A 15,884-nucleotide genomic window follows, 5' to 3' on the forward strand; every position below is an offset into this window, starting at 1 on the left:
AATAAAAACGGCCAAAAAACTACTGAACGGTGGACTCCGTGAGAGCAGTAGCCAAGGACTCTTTCTTGTGAATCTCTTCAACGTTTCCACAAGACCGCAGCCCTGCGGCTTACGGATTTTCCCGTGCTCAGCTGAAGCACGGAGGTCGGAGGCAGCAGCGTGCTGCCCGGCTCGCGTCAGAGGTCAGCGTTGGGGGCCGCCTCGGCGAGGCCCCGCTCAAGCCTGCGCTCCTGCCTTTTGGCGGGATGCGAATTTCCCAGGGACCAGATCTTTTTCCCGGAGCGCTAAACGCGAGGGGCCATCGGCAGGGACTCGCTGTCGTGTCTGAGCGCTGCTCCGTGTTGGGAGTAGCCTGGTCTGTCCCGTGTTTGCCGTGCTCTTCTCCGCAGGGCTGTTTCGCGGAGGAAGAAGCTGCATGGAGAGCGGGCAGGGAAGCCGTGGGAAGAGCCTGGCCCTGCTCCTCCGCCCTCGGAGAGCGTCGCCGTGAGTTCTTTTTGCCCGCCGGCGGCGGGCTGGAGTCCGGCCCCTCGGCTGGGCCCTGCCCGTGCCCCGGCGGCGGCGGCGGCGGCCCGGACGCCTGGGCCCCCGTCAGCACCGCCCGCCCCTGGACAGCTCAGCGGGGCCGGCGCTGCCCCGGAACGCGCCGGCAGCGGCGCGCGGTTGGGCCGGGCGCTTTTCCGCGACGGACGGGGCGCCCCGCGGGGGGGAGGGAGGGGGGGCGAGGCGGCTCCTCTCGCCCCGCCCCCCTTTGGGCGGTGGCGGGACTGACTGGCGGCCGCTGTGCCCAATGGCCGGCGAGCCTTCCCGCCGCCGCCTCGGCCACAGCCAATGGGAGGGCGCCGTGCGCGGGCGGGGGGCGGGCGTCGTGCGGGGGCGGCCTGGCCGAGGCGCGAGCCGGGAGCCGGCGAGTGAGTGAGTGGGGGGGGGGGAGGGGGGCGTAGCCGGGGTGGCCTGGGGCGGGAAGGGGGCGTCGGGGGCCGTTGCCGGGGTAACGGGTGGGCTTGAGGGGCTGTTCCGGGGTAACAAGGGGAGTGGGAGGAGCGGGGGGGGCTGTTGCTGGGGTAACTTGGGGGGTCGGGGGCTGTTGCTGGGGTAACAGTGCAGTTTTGGAGGGTCTGGGGCAGCTGCTGGGGTAACAAGGCCCGAGGAGCAGGGTCTGAGGCAGCTTCTGGGGTAACGAGGCCCGGGGAGCGGGGTCTGGGGCAGCTGCTGGGGTAACGAGGCCCGAGGAGCAGGGTCTGGGGCAGCTTCTGGGGTAACGAGGCCCGGGGAGCGGGGTCTGGGGCAGCTGCTGGGGTAACAAGGCCCGAGGAGCAGGGTCTGGGGCAGCTGCTGGGGTAACGAGGCCCGGGGAGCAGGGTCTGGGGCAGCTGCTGGGGTAACAAGGCCCGAGGAGCAGGGTCTGAGGCAGCTTCTGGGGTAACGAGGCCCGGGGAGCGGGGTCTGGGGCAGCTGCTGGGGTAACGAGGCCCGGGGAGCGGGGTCTGGGGCAGCTGCTGGGGTAACAAGGCCCGAGGAGCGGGGTCTGGGGCAGCTGCTGGGGTAACGAGGCCCGGGGAGCAGGGTCTGGGGCAGCTGCTGGGGTAACAGGTTCAGAGGAGGGGGGTGGAGGGCCCGTGTGGGGGTGATAAAGACTTGGGGAGCGCCTGGGCTGTTGGCCCGGTGCCGCGGGGGGCGAAGCCGGGGCGAAGAGCTGAGCGCGGGCGGCCAGGGCTTTCTCTGGCACCAGGAACGTGGTGGTGGGGCCTGGCTGCGCCCAAATCCCGCGTTAGCAGGGCTGGGATGTTCCCGGTTTGGGACATGAGGCCCCTCGAGCGCGACGTGCCCGTCCTCGGCTCCTCTGCTCAGCCGCGTGTCACCGGGACCCCTCGCCTGGTGCCCGCTGTTGGCGGCGTAGCAGTGTTGAAGCGTGGTGGTGACCACCTGGGAGTGCAGAAGCCTGGACACCCCGGCGTGTGCTGCTGTCCTCTCTCCTCCCTGCAAGTCTAGTCTTGTGCATCTCCATCTTCTTCCAGGGTGTTCAGATTCAGGCCTGCGCCGAGAAATTCCCTGTGCGCAGCACTTCTTTTCCAGTGTGACCTGGTTGTTTTGAAGAGGATGTCAAGTGTTGGGAGGTGCTCAGAGAAGTGAGGTTCTGGGGGAATCCAGCCTGCTTTCTGCAAGCTGTGTATTGCTAGTCAGTGTCTAGCACAATCTTTGCTGTACTGATGTGTTACAGGCATCCTGGAAATGTGTTTTTGACAGACAAACTGAGATTTAAAGGATCACACATAAAGAAATCCTTGTTTTCTTCCATAGAGGCCTACCCATTTATTTATTTCTACTTGCTTACTTGAACATTTTGTTATGGGCTAGTAAACCAAGTGATACCTGTCCTGAGTTATTTCTTTATTGCAGAAGTTTTTAGGCTGCCCAAATAACCAAAGTGTTAGAGACACTAAATGCTGAATGCTGGGCTCTCAGAGCGTGTTGAGAGAAACGCAAGGTATTCCTTTTACTTACCACCTCATTTCTCCCGAAGCTGCTTTTCTCCTGAGGTCATGGGGCATGAAAGAGCGGCTGCTCCACCTGCTGTCAGAAGCTTGAGGCTTTATTCTTTGTTGGAGGCTGTTGCTAGGTGAAAGACGAGGTTACAGTTTTTTTGAATTTCTGAGTGGAAGCCAGGCTTGTACCAGAGGAGATGTGAATTCAGGAAAACAGAAACTTTTCTTTCTCTCCTGACTGATGTTTCTGGGGTCCCTGTCCTGGGAGTTGTCTGCATACCTAACATAACAGATATGGGTGGTGCCTTTTCACTTAAGAAACCGAGGCGCAAGCTCTTGTGGTTTGTGCTCCTGATGTACTGTCCTGAATGTAGGTTTCTGGGAGTTCATTTGAGAAGCTTGGCGTAGCAACAGAATAGCGCTGTGCAAGGTTAAATCACTGTTGTTCTGTTGACGATAAAACCACAGCATGTACTTTACAAAGGCAATGTGACTTGTTAGCTGTGTCAGCACAATGTTGACAAACGTTTGCAGTCTTGGAGTCAACATCTCTGGAGAGTGAACCTTCATGTCAGCTACAGTGACAGCAGCAGCCCATGCTGCCTGCCTGCTGTGGAAGTCCTGTCAAAGTACGTGGAGAATGCAGGCTCTGGACGTGTTCAGACCTGGCTCGTCTGCTGCGTTCACCAGGGAGTGAGTCAGTCAGTATCACCTGAACAGTGTCTTTTTTCTGCTGAACAACACTTCCCGTAGATACCTGACTACAAACCAAACCTCCTGCAGATGGCCAGCCCGCAGTGACCTCGCTCTTTCACTCCTGCCTAGGTTGAACTTGAAGCGCGAACTTGGAAAGAAGCATTAAATTCCCTTACCAAGTAAATAGTCATTCAGTTCCTGACCTTTTTTTTTTTTTCCCCAAAAAACCCCCCACAATTTATGCAGTCCACTGCACAAAAATGGTGATAGTGATTAATGCTGTCAGCCCTCAAGGGAGGCTTTAGCCTCAAGACTCTTATGTATTAAAATTAATTTGCTGGTCCAGTAACCAGGTATCCAATTATTTACCTTGTCCATCACTGGTTTGAATATCAGCATAGCTGAAAATGTTCTGTGTTAATTCATTAGCCTGATACATGCTGTAGTGCGTAGTCAGTGCTCAGGGCTGTCTGGTACCCTTTCCCTTGGTGTCGTGTAAGAGAGCCCTCTCAAGGTGCCATTGATCTGACTTCGTAAGTCGATTTGGTACCAGTGGTAAGCGAAATACTCTGAGACGCTGGCTGTACTGCTGCTCGTTCTTGCATCGGTAGAGGGACGTGTTCATGTTTATGTATTTTTATAAGTAGATTTAATTTTGTTATTTTAAAAAAATGATTTGAGGAAAACAAGTTGCACTGTCACTGCCCTTATCCTGGAGGGAAATAGTTTTACATTTCAGATTAAGGTAATTATCATGACCTAGACAACTCAAATCTTGCTTTTTTATCTTGTGTTAAAGTACCATCTGCCTTCTCTTTTGTTACACCCTATAAAGAATCTTGCAGTGAATGTCTCTGTAGGGTTTTCCGTTAGATAGGTGCATACTGATGAGTAATCAAAACTTGCACTGACTGCTAATGTGGAGCAAACAACCAACTGTACAGGCTGCGGCCCACCCTAGGGAAATGGTGGTAGTACTTCAGGAAACTGAACAAACAGGAATTAATCAAATTGGTCTAGTTTCAAGGGCAACATAAAAAGAAAACTGTGTGAATGCAGAAGTAACAAAAAGCAGTAATAAAAAGCTAACAGCTTAAGCTCTTACTCTTTTCTCATGGTTAAAACCAAAGACTTGATCCTTTGGCTGGATTCAGGTGGCCGGAGTTCTGCCCATGTGGATCTGATTGTGAGATCAAGTATTCTGTGCATATCACTGTTTCAGAGAAAACCTCTAAAAATTGAGGCTGTGTCTGTTTTGTATGGCTATTACAATTTTTACGTAGGCAGGATCAGAGGGGACAGGCAGAGAAGAGAAAATTTAACTGCAGCAGACAATAACTCAAAAATCTTGTAAGTGTCTCTGGGATCCCTCCACCCATTACTTTGGGGGAGTTAAAATGATTCTTGTATTGAGCTTGGTATGCAGTTGGGGATGAAAGATGCTGTTCTATATAGTATGTACTTAAATAGGAAAATCTTTTTTGTTTTACTCCTGTCCACAGCTACAGAGTACAGGAGCAGATTTCCCTTGATGTTTGTCCGTGCTGTTGCCTGCTGATGTAACGTTTTAACTGCCGCCTGAGGGACTCCCATCAGCTTGCTTTTGCAGAGCCCTTGGCAGGGAACATTGACCAGGAAGCGCAATGAAGATCGTGATAGCCAAAGTGCTGTGTCTGCTGGGTGTCTGTGTCCTCATGCTGGTTGGGTCCCTCCTACCCGTCAAGATAATCGAGGCAGATTATGAGAAAGCTCATCGATCCAAGAAGGTCATTGCCCTCTGCAATTCTTTTGGAGGAGGGGTCTTCCTGGCCACCTGCTTCAATGCCTTGCTGCCTGCTGTGAGAGAAAAGGTAACTGCTTAAGAGCCTCTCTGGCAATTTTAATGAACCTCTGCAGTTGATATGGTAGGTACTCCTGTACAGCCACCTTCCGCTCTCCTCCCCTCCAGGAGCAGGAGCGCGGGTCACCAGCAATCACAAGCACAAACCTCTGCCCCTCCATAAATGAAGACTGTGGTCCAACCCTTGCCAAAGCAACCCACCAAGCCAGCTCAGAAACTGGTGTGCTTTGCCTGGTGTTTCAGGACACAGTGGGATGGTGCATCCACCTCCCATTCAGTTGCCTCTGACTGACCTGTTTGAATAACCAGAGGCTTTTTTGCTGCAGGAGGAGGCTTGAATGTGGCCTTTGGCATGAGGTTCAAACTTCTACCACTGAGTCCATGTTTAAGCACTTTTTTCAGGGAGCCACTAAGGTCTGGCTGGAAAGCAAATAGGTTCCCAGTCTCTAATGCTAAGACATGTATACATGTACTTGAGTATTAAGCATCATGAATCTATTCACTGTCCTCATAGAGTTCTGTAAACATAGTAGGAGTATTTCATAATTCCATTATTAAGGAATGCAGGAGTCCAGATTATCCCCTACTAGGTACCAGCTGTTGGAGGCTTTTTCCTACAAAATCCGTTCTAGGGAAAAATGTTAGAGCGTCCTGGTGACTGTGTTCCTTTGGCAGGCAAAAGGTTTTTTGATTCACTGTTGATTGTTTCCTTTGTTCCAGCTCGGTGAAGTTCTCAGTCAGGGGAATGTGACCACAGACTACCCCGTGGCTGAGACTATCATGATGGTTGGCTTCTTTATGACAGTCTTCATTGAGCAGCTCATCCTGACCTTCCAGAAGGAAAAGCCCTCCTTCATTGACTTGGAGACCTTTAATGCTGGCTCAGATATTGGGAGTGACTCTGAATACGAGAGTCCCTTCATAGCATCTTCCCGAGGGCGCACGTTGTACAGCGAACACGGTCACCACTCCCACAGCCATGGTCTGAACATCCAGGAGCTCTCCCGGTCCAGTCCCTTACGACTCTTCAGCCTGGTGTTCGCTTTATCTGCACACTCCATCTTTGAGGGACTGGCCCTGGGCTTGCAGGAAGAAGGTGGCAAAGTCATGAGCTTGTTCTTGGGAGTTGCTGTTCACGAGACATTGGTGGCAGTGGCACTGGGTATCAGCATGGCCAAGACCTCATTGACACTGAAGGATGCTGCCAAAATCGCCGTGACTGTGAGCCTGATGATTCCTCTGGGCATTAGCATTGGGATGGGAATTGAGAGTGCCCAGAATGTGGCCAGCAACATTGCTTCAGTGCTCCTACAAGGCATTGCAGGGGGCACTTTCTTGTTTGTCACCTTCTTTGAGATCCTTGCAAAGGAGTTAGAAGACAAGAATGATCGTCTCTTGAAGGTCCTCTTCCTGGTACTGGGCTACGCAGCTCTGGCTGGGCTGGTCTTCTTCAAATGGTGAGCATGGAAGTGATGGGAGGAAAACCTTACCTCCTTCTCCATGCAAATGGCACCAGAAGTGAGCCCACTATCCAGCCAAGAGTGGGCACTGAAGTTTAAAAGCCAAGCGAAACATCACAGTCCAGGTGGTATCTAGGTATCGATCTGAAGAAGGAGAATTATTTTCTGTGGACATGGAGAGAGATAAAAATGAGGTGTGTCCCAGTGTGGATGTCACAAGGTATTGTCCCTGCCCGTTGGATCTGCGTGTCAGCAGCTTGTGCAGAGATTACTGGACACAAACATTAAGTATCTGATTCTAACACTGCCTTCAAAGAGAACTCGTCAAGCATGTCTTTCCTATGAGTCTGCACATCCAACCCCTTCCCTTCCTCCCCTCACACACCCATTTCAGAAACTTTGGTTGAGAATCTACTTCCTTCAGTCTCAGATTCTGAGACAGTGAGAATCGATAACAGAGAAATAAAGTAAAAAGCAGGTAGGATAATGAGTTGCAGAGCTGCACTAAGCGGCTTTTGTTAGCTTAGTTTTGAGCAAAACCTGGTTGTAATAGCTGCCAGAAATAACATCCCTTCTGGGGCTGCTCAGTGTGACTGGTGCCACAGTTCTCTCCTAGCAGAGCTTCCATTTTAACCCACAAACGGCTCTGGGAGCTTTTGTTTCTCAGAGTGATTAACAGAAGAAATGAGGCCAGGCCATGCCCAGGTCCTGTACTTCATTTTCTTTATCTCACCCATGTGTTGCACATTCCCTAAAGGAATCTTCCAGCTGTGTGTTAATGTATCAGTTTGAAAATCTTAATATCCATATCTGAAGGCCCTTCCAAAGCATTCTGTGAGCCTAGGATCCATTAGTTTTTAAGAAGTGGGCAGTAGGAGTTTCCAGCATTAATATTTTAGGGCAAGTGCTTGTCTTGAGATTGTCTGCAGTGAAATGGGTTTAGCAGTCGCCATCAAACCCATCTGCAGGGATGCTCTCAGAGCTGCTGCCTCTCCGTGTGAGCAGGCTCCCTGCTTGTACTGATCTCTGAGCGAGAGCTGGGTTCTAGAGGTTTTGCAGGATGTTTTGTCCGTGTTTTCAAAGGAGGAGAAAAATCTTCTCTTCCCTGAAGGTTTATGGGCTGTAGGGCAGGGACTGTGGAGGGCTGATTAGAGCCAGTTATAATCTGACTGAGCTTGCTTTGTCTCCAAGGTGCATTTCCCTCTGGGAGGCTCAGCCTGCTGTGGATCGAGTTGTGATCCTTCATATTCATCTTCTTAGGTGAGAAGCTCAAATCAAATGCTGGAACAGGAACATGCCCTTTCCTCTCCCTCCTGTGGTTTTGCTCTTGTGCTGCATGCAAAGTAGCACAGGGAGGTGATGCAAGAAAGCAGGTAGGTACACGAGCTCAAAATGTCTGTAGCTCTCTCTCTCTCTGCAGACCAGCAGAGCAACACAATAATGCTCCTCGCAGGCCTCTGGTAGGAGATGCATTTTAATTAGACATAGCCTTCAATCCTGCAGCGGCTTCCACAGGCAAATCAAAGCTTTTGGAAGTGCTGATGGAATAATAATGATTTAGGGCAGACTTCTCTGTGGTGCAATTGCTGTTGTGATGAGCCAAGTGGCAGGAAAGATTGGTGAGACTGAGCGGCCAGCGGTTGGCACAGCTGCACCATATGGAGGCTGATGGGGATCATATAATGGTTTCTGGTGGTCAGTGCTTTGATCGTTACAACACACCAGAGTCAGTTAATCTTGCTTTGAAAAACCTGGAGTGGGAAGGGAGAGGGAGGGTTATTTTAGGCCTCAGATGACACAAATTAGCAAGGCTTGATTAGAATGTAATTTGGCTTGACGTCGTGAACTTGTGTGTTATTTCGCTTCTCACAGACAGCACACGAAGATTGAGTGTGCCGGACAGCAGTTGAATCACAGCCATTCCCATCTGGTGTTTCTCTTGCTTGCCGACTGGGCTGGCTTTTGTCACAGGCAGCTGGCACACATGGGGAAAGGTCAGGTGTGGTGCTGTGTTAGGAAGTGAAACAGCATGCGTCTCTTCTCAGGTACGTCCTCTTGGAGAGGACATTGCGCTTCTAAAGGCCAGGAGAAACCTCCCAGCTCAGAGCAGTTGTTTTTTTGTTTGGAAATAGTTCATCTTACTAGCACAGCCTTTGTTCCCAGGACTAGATCCATCCTTGTGCAGAGCTGGGATTGGTGTTGCAGGACAAGCAGCCAAGAAAAAGGCCTTGCTGAGCTACAACCTCTTTCCCTGCATTGTGGATCCACTTGATTGTTGCTTCTCAAGTGCACAGGCTGACTGCAGTCACTTTACCTACGCGCCCTGTGTCCTTTAGTTTCTGGGGATAATGGTTTTCTTTTAGTCTTTTTGTTTGTTTGTTTGTTTTTTATTTATTAGTTGGCTAAATGCAAGCATTTCCAAGAGCGTTGGTGAGGATGGGGGTCTGGCTGGCTGGAGCACTGCGTGACAGCCCTCAGCAAGGAGGGCTCTCTGAGTTTGAGAACGTGAGTGGGGTTTTCTCCAGGAGGCTTTGGCTGTTGCAGAGAGATTGCACGTCAAAGACGGATGATATTTACTGATATTTTACTGTGGAGGATGTGGGAGTATCTCTGACTTTATTAATTTGAGGCCGTAAACAGGAACTTTTCATAGTGACATGATGTCTAGCGTTGGTGGGAATGGCTTTGGAAATAGGGACTTGGCTGCATTTGAAAGAGGGGGTAGCAGCAGAGCTCAGCTTCCCGGCCTGGCCGTTGCGGCCGTTCTCTGCACGCCAGTCTGATACACACCGATCAAAGCCATAGAGATTTCTTAAGCAGCCCCATCTCCAGCACCCAAAAGGTCAGTGGGCACCTGCTGAGGAGCGTGAGCTGGGCCCCCCCGCAGGGCTGCTGCAGGGGACAGGTCTGGGGAGAGGCGGGCGTTAACGGCTGAGGGGCCGGGGAGCCCCATCCGCAGTGCACGACCGCAGGGGTCCCCCAGGAGGAAGCCCGAGCCCGGGGGAGCGGGGACCCCCTTTTCCTTTGGGATCGGGCCTCGCAGGAGCCAAGTGTGCAGTGGCCTGGTGAGCCGGGGTGGGGGTTGCAAGGTGTGATGAGATGGTTACCCCCTTTCCTGCCGTGCTTAGGGTGCTTCTGGTGTTCGAGGGGAACGTTTATGTAACTGTGTGAGTGGTGGAATTCTGTATTCTTGGGCTTATTCGGAAAAGGAGAAGAAATCTGATCTCCTTCTCCCAATAAACGCTCCAGCCTTCTCTGGGTTTGTGTCGCTTGTTTGTTTGAAGTCCCCCGTTGCTCTGCCGGCTGCTCCGTGCCCAGAGCATGCGGCAAGCGCACGTGCTCCGTCCTGGTGCGGTGCCCCGTGCCCATCTGCTGAGCACCCCAGGAGGCAAACGCAGGCCAGAAGGGACCTGGCTGCTGCAGGTCCAGGTAGGAGCCAGCGTGAGGCCGCAGCCCCTACTGGCACCCCTCCTCCAGCGCTCCCCGGATCCGGAGAGCCGGGGGGGAGCGCGAGGGCAGGATCACCTCCAGTCCTCCCTTCTGCTACGCAGCAGCCCCGCTCAGCAGCGGCGTGATGCAGCCGGCAGCATCCCCGTTGCGTAAGCCTTCCCGGGGAGCGGGGAGTGAACGGGCAGAGGAGGAGCCCGCAGTTAAAACGATCAAGGGAGCTCGCTCGCTTCCGCAAGCGCGTAGCGCCCGTCCCGCTAACAGCGCCCCGGGGGCTGCGCGGGGATCGCAGGGCCGCGCTGCCCGCGGCGGGAGTGGGGCGGCTTTTCAGCGGGAGGCGGCGGTCCCTGCTCGTCCCCGTGGGCCGGCGGCCCGGGGCCGGCTCCCCCGCGGGGACTTGGTGCTCGTCTGCCGCGAGCGAAGCTGCGGCAGCCGCGCTGGGCACCAGCAGCGTTTCTCAAGGGGATGCGTGCTGACAGCCGCGGGGGTGTCAGCGGCGGCGGCCCCGTTCCTCCGCTGGCAGCTATTAATAGCAGCTGCGGATTTTAATTGCCGCTGCTCGGGAGCGAGCGTGAGTCACGGTGCCGCGGGCTCGCGGCGGCGCGGCACCAGCGCGATGCTCCCGCGTGATGCTCCCGCGCTGCGGCGCCGGCCGCCGCGTCCCCTCCGTGCGGCTCCCCGCCGCCGCCGCCGCCGGCCCCCCCGCTTCCCCCTGCCCGCGCCCCGGTGCTGGCGGGGAGCCGGGCGCTGGCCCCGGGCCGCCGCCGCCGCCCCTCGGCCGCTGCGCTGCTCCGCGCGGCCCCTCCCGGGCTCGGCCCTCGCCCGCGCTGTCCCGCGCCCCGGCCGCCACCTCCGGCACCAGCGGAGCCCAACCGTGCCGGGAGCTCGGCGCCGGCGGGACGAGCGGGAGCACCGAGCCGGGCGGGGGCCCTGCGGCCGCGGCCGGCCCGGCTCCTGCTGCTGCTCACGGTCCAGGGGAAAGCGAATTTTCCTCCGGAAAAGGAGGCTCCGAGGCTCCTGGGGCCCCGGAGCGCAGGGGGCGGCTCGTCCGGGGAGGGGAGAGCGGCTCCGCCGGGGCCGCCAGCCCTGGGGCCGGTCCCTCTAAGCTGCCCAGGCAGCAGCCCTGGGGCTTAGCCTGCGCCGGGGGACAGGGCAGGAGCCGGTGCTGCCGGGCGGCGCGGGGGTCCCTGGCGCCTTCCCCTCGCATGGGCCGGGGCGCTGCCGGGAGAAGCAGCCCCTCCCCGGGCCCTCGGGGTCTGCTGGCGCCGCTCCCTCCGCGGGCGGCCGGAGCGCGGGCGCGGACCCCGGGCGCCTGCTCGGGGCCCCCGGGACGGCCGTGTGCAGGGTACCGACCAGCCGTGCACACGCGCGCACGCGTGTGCACGTTCGTGGGGCACCGGCGCTGGTGCGGCCGGCTGGCAGCGCGGGGGACAGCGCGTCCCCCGACCCTGCTGCCTCTGAGGCCGCTGCCGCCCCCACCCCCCCCCGCTGCCCTGGCTCCACCGCGTGTTCCCGCACGTGTGTGAGCGTGCCTGCGTGCACCTGTCTGTCCCTGTCCATGTGTCCCTGCGTCTGTGTGACTGTCCGTGTTCCACGTCCCTGTTTGTCCCTGTCTGTGTCCACCTGTGTTCCTATGTCTGTGTCCCTCTGTCCGTCCCCATCTGCCTGTCCGTGTCCCTGTCCCCCCCACCCCGGGTGTCCCAGGCTGTGCCCGTAGCCCTGTCCGTGTGTCCCTCTCTGTGTATCTGTCTGTGGCCCCGTCCATGTGTGTCGCTTCCGTGCGTCCCTATCCGTGCCTGCGTGTCCCTGTCCCCCTCCGCGGACACGCGGCCGCTCGGGGCTGCCGCGGGGTCCGGTGGCTGCGGGCGGGGCGGGCGGGGCGGGCACCGGGGCGGGATCGGTTCTGCGGCGGCCGCACCGCGCCGGGCAGCTCCGCACCGGCCCCGCCGCACCGCGCCGCGCCGCGCCGCGCCGTGCCGGGCGGAACCGACCCGCCCGCAGCGAACGGCGCCGCGCTGCACCGCGCCGAGCAGAACCGAACCGCCCCCGCCGCGCCGCGCCGCCCCGGCCCCCTCCGCTCCGCTCCGCCCCGCAGCGCCCCGCGCCGCCCCGGGCGGCCCCGCAGCATCGCCCCGCGCCCGGCGGAACCGCGCCGGCCCCGCCGCAGCGGCCGCGCCGCGCCGCGCCGGGCCGGGCCATGCGCTGACGCCGCCGCGCAGCCCGCAGCCAAGGGCGGATCCCGGGCAGGACACGGTGAGGCGGCGGCTCCGCAATGCGACCCGCGGCGCGGCACCGGCGGCCGGAGCGGGGGGCGCGGGCGGCCGGGGGACGCCGGGGCTCGGGGCTGGGCAGTGGGGCCGGGCTCCCCCGGCCCGGTCCGGCCGGACCCGGTAACGGGCTCCGATCCGCCCCACCTCGCCCCTGCCGCTGCCCTTCATCCTCCTGCCTCCGTCCCCTGCCTCCATGCTGTTCTTCCCTCCATCCTGCCCCTTCGCCTTCCCTCCATCCTGCTCCTTCTCCTGCCTCCATCCTACCATCCTGCTCCTGCCTTCATCCTGCTCCTTCTCCTTCCCTCCATCCTGCTTCTTCTCCTTCCCTCAGTCCTGCCCCTTCTCCTGCCTCCATCCTGCCCCTTCTCCTTCCCTCCATCCTGCCTCTTTTCCTTCCCCCATCCTTCTTCTCCTGCCTCCATCCTGCTTCTTCTCCTTCCCTCCATCCTGCCCCTTCTTCCCTTCGTCCTGCCCCATCTCTTGCCTCCATCCTGCCCCTTCTCTTTCCCTTCATCCTACCCCTTTTCCTTCCCTCCATCCTGCCCCTTCTCCTGCCTCCATCCTGCTTCTTCCACTGTCTTCCTCTGCCCCCTCTGACCACCCCCCGGATGTCCCCAGACCCGTGCCTTTGAGTGGAAGGGCTGCATAGCAGCATGGGGGGGGGGGGTGCAGATTCCCCCTGCAGGATCAGGCCCAGGCCGTGCCTGGGGTGGTGGTGGCCCCATCCCGGGGACACTGAGGGCCCTTTGCAGGCAGTGGGTTGTGCAGGGGGTGGGCGCCCGGTGAGCCGTGAGGACCCCGAGGCCCCACGCTGTGCTCAACCCTGGCGTGGCCAGAGGCTGTGGGGCAGGGCGGGGGGCGCCAGGCGGGGGGTGCCGGGCCAGCTCCAGCTGTGGTTTGCCATTCCCCCACTCCGGCTCAGCCGCGGTCTCTGCTCCGTTCCCGTCCGCCCTCGTGCCGCTGATGCCTCAGGAGGTTTTGGAGCTGACCAGGGTGGTTGTCCCGTGCCAGCCCTGTGCCAGCCCAGCGCCTGCGGGGTGTGGGGATGTGCTGGGGGGATCGGGGCTCCCTGCAGACCTGCTGGGGCCGGGGCAGCCGGCAGCTGTGCAAAGGGGGCTGATTCGCATGGCCGTGCACCGGACGAGGGAGCCGGGGTCCACGGGGTGGCCGACCAGCATGGGGCTGCCCCGGGCACCGTGGCACCCCTGTGCCTCCGGGCCCCTCCAGCACCGCAGTGCCGGCGTGGCCAGGTGCCGGGAGCAGAGCGGGCTCAAGTCTGAGCTGACCCCTTCCCCGCTCCCTGCCCCTTCCCTCCCGTCCTCGTCGGCTCGGGAGCGGTGCCGCTGGACACGCAGCCCTGCCACGGGGCTTGCTCCAAAGGCTGCGCTCGTGCTGGAGCCGCGCTGCTCCCGTCTGCACCCGGGAAAGCGAGACCAGGCCCGGCTGAGCCGCTGCCCGGTGCCGGCACGCTTGGGTCTGCGGGGGCTTGGGGTGAGGTGGCTTCTCGTGCTGCCCGGTCTCGTGCTTGCGGCTGCATCACTCAGCGACGGGAGCGAGTGGCCGACCCGCCCCCAGCCGCGCAGCCCCCACCGCGCTGCCGCTCTCTCCACTGCCCTGCTGCATCCCTACAGCGGGAGCAGCGTGGCACGGTGCGGCACAGTGTGGCACGGTGTGGCACTGCACGGCACGGCACAGCGCGGCACAGCAGCACCCCCCAGCCCCGCTGCCATGCACTTTGCCGGCAGCCGTGGCCTGGCCATATGGCTGCAGCGGGGTGACTGGTAAAAATAGCAAGTGCTGATGGCCCCGGGCGGGCAGCGAGGGCCGGCGGCCCTGGCGCACTGCCCTGGCCTGCAAGGGCATCTCAAGGGCAGGGGAGTTGGCGGAGGGGCAGGGGGCCGCGCCGCCCCCTGGCCGGGACCGCACGCCCTGACGGGTCTCTCTGCCCTCTCCCTTGCAGCGGCAGCCGCGGCTCGGGGGCAAGATGCCGGAGCAGAGCAACGACTACCGGGTGGTGGTGTTCGGCGCGGGAGGTGTGGGCAAGAGCTCGCTGGTGCTGCGCTTTGTGAAGGGGACCTTCCGCGACACCTACATCCCCACCATCGAGGACACCTACCGCCAGGTCATCAGCTGCGACAAGAGTGTCTGCACCCTGCAGATCACCGACACCACGGGCAGCCACCAGTTCCCGGCCATGCAGCGCCTGTCCATCTCCAAGGGCCATGCCTTCATCCTGGTCTTCTCCGTCACCAGCAAGCAGTCCCTGGAGGAGCTGAAGCCCATCTACCAGCAGATCGTGCAGATCAAGGGCAGTGTGGAGAGCATCCCCATCATGCTGGTGGGCAACAAGTGCGATGAGACCCAGCGGGAGGTGGAGACGCGAGAGGGTGAGGCCATGGCCAAGGAGTGGAAGTGCGCCTTCATGGAGACCTCGGCCAAGATGAACTACAACGTGAAGGAGCTCTTCCAGGAGCTGCTCAACCTGGAGAAGAGGAGGAACGTGAGCCTCACCATCGACGGGAAGCGCTCCAGCAAGCAGAAGAGGACAGACAAAATCAAGGGGAAGTGCAGCGTCATGTAGAGCCCTGGACTGGCCCTCGCCCCCTCTCCCGGTCTGCCCCTCTCCCCTCTCGAAGTCTGGACATTGGCATCGAAGCTGGGCCCGTCCCCCTCGCCCTCCATGCGATCACTGTGACTGTGCTGGGTGGCCGCAGTGCCGCGCTGGGGGGACGGCGGCGAAGACGGGGTGCTCAGCGGCACGGCAGCCTCCCACCGCCCGTCCCGGGGGAACGCCGGGGAAGCGGTGGGGCAGACACCGCACCCGCCAGTGCCTGCTGCGGCGGGCAGGGACGACGTGGGGGTGGGGGGTCCTGCGCGCCCCGGCCCGGCGCGTGGGGCGGCGCTCGGCCCCCGCGGCACGGTGCAGCCTGGCCGGGGAGCGTGCATGCACACGCACTTGTGCACACGTGCACACGCACACACCGCAGCACAGCGCTAGTGGCCGGGGCAGAAGGCAGGGACGGGACGAGACGGGACGGGACCCTCGTGGCCGCACGGGGCCACTGTGGGGACCCCTCCGGAGAGCCGTCCGCGGCGCCGGCAGCAGCGCGGGTGCCCGCCTGGCTGCCGTGGTCCCCGTGCACAGCACGCACCAGTGCATCACCTCCGCGCTTGCACCCCGGGAGAGGGTCGCACGCGTCCCTGGGGGTCCCGGCGCCCCGGCCGCGGCACCGCTGCCGCCGGGAGCTGCCAGCCGAAGCACAAGGCAGCGGGCCCGCGGGGGGGCCTGCCCCAGCACAATCCTGGCGAGCTCCGACCCTGGCGCGGGGCTCCCCGGCCCCCTGCGGCGCCCCGCGGCCAGCCTCAGCCCTGGCGCCAGGGTGATGGGCGCTGCTGCCCCCTCCCCCTGTCCCCCCGCCGGTGCAGCCCCGCCCGCCCCGGCCCCCTCGGCCCCGGGGACTCGCCGCCGCGCTCCGGCCGCGCTGCCCCGCGGCGGCGCCCGCCGGGGCGGTGCTCGGCGCTGCCCGCGCCGGCCGGCCGGGCTCGGCCCCTCCGCGCCGCGCCCAGCTCCCCGCATCACCGGCTTTTTACGACACGACACAACCGACCAAGGGACAAGGTGACGGTACGGTGTAGCCTTTACTCTAGACATAGTCTTCCTTCAATAAAGAGATGAGAAACTGCTCCC

At 60.2% G+C, this 15,884-nt stretch overlaps 2 protein-coding genes across 7 annotated transcripts; both read left to right on the top strand.

Annotated features, from left to right (window-relative positions):
• The first annotated feature begins 870 nt into the window (after window positions 1-870).
• SLC39A3 (solute carrier family 39 member 3) lies at window positions 871-9,733 on the top strand. 5 transcript variants are annotated; one of them, XR_009960880.1, is made up of 4 exons: window positions 871-908; window positions 4,682-5,029; window positions 5,740-7,852; window positions 8,643-9,733. XR_009960880.1 is itself a non-coding variant. In XM_062596328.1 (3 exons), the coding sequence occupies exons 2-3, from the start codon at window positions 4,823-4,825 to the stop codon at window positions 6,478-6,480; spliced, it is 948 nt and encodes a 315-aa protein (XP_062452312.1). In that variant the 5' UTR covers window positions 871-908; window positions 4,682-4,822; the 3' UTR covers window positions 6,481-9,733. The 5 variants fall into 5 exon arrangements, 3 of the variants coding, with proteins under 3 accessions (XP_062452312.1, XP_062452315.1, XP_062452314.1); XR_009960879.1 differs by having other exon boundaries at window positions 5,740-6,957; window positions 7,671-9,733; XM_062596328.1 differs by having other exon boundaries at window positions 5,740-9,733.
• DIRAS1 (DIRAS family GTPase 1) lies at window positions 7,820-15,637 on the top strand. Of its 2 annotated transcripts, none has more exons than XM_062596332.1 (2): window positions 7,820-7,852; window positions 14,157-15,637. In XM_062596332.1, the coding sequence occupies exon 2, from the start codon at window positions 14,181-14,183 to the stop codon at window positions 14,775-14,777; it is 597 nt and encodes a 198-aa protein (XP_062452316.1). In that variant the 5' UTR covers window positions 7,820-7,852; window positions 14,157-14,180; the 3' UTR covers window positions 14,778-15,637. The 2 variants fall into 2 exon arrangements, with proteins under 2 accessions (XP_062452316.1, XP_062452317.1); XM_062596333.1 differs by lacking the exon at window positions 7,820-7,852 and adding an exon at window positions 12,142-12,179.
• The last annotated feature ends 247 nt before the right edge of the window (window positions 15,638-15,884 follow it).

Source organism: Rhea pennata, chromosome 27, assembly GCF_028389875.1.
Source record: "Rhea pennata isolate bPtePen1 chromosome 27, bPtePen1.pri, whole genome shotgun sequence".
Taxonomy (NCBI): Eukaryota; Metazoa; Chordata; class Aves; order Rheiformes; family Rheidae; genus Rhea; species Rhea pennata.

Excerpts from the sequence above, each read along its gene's own strand:
- DIRAS1 (XM_062596332.1), top strand. The coding sequence starts at position 14,181 with ATGCCGGAGCAGAGCAACGACTACCGGGTGGTGGTGTTCGGCGCGGGA.
- SLC39A3 (XM_062596328.1), top strand. The coding sequence starts at position 4,823 with ATGAAGATCGTGATAGCCAAAGTGCTGTGTCTGCTGGGTGTCTGTGTC. Across the intron at positions 5,030-5,739 it reads TGCCTGCTGTGAGAGAAAAG|CTCGGTGAAGTTCTCAGTCA; the intron begins GTAACTGCTTAA and ends CCTTTGTTCCAG.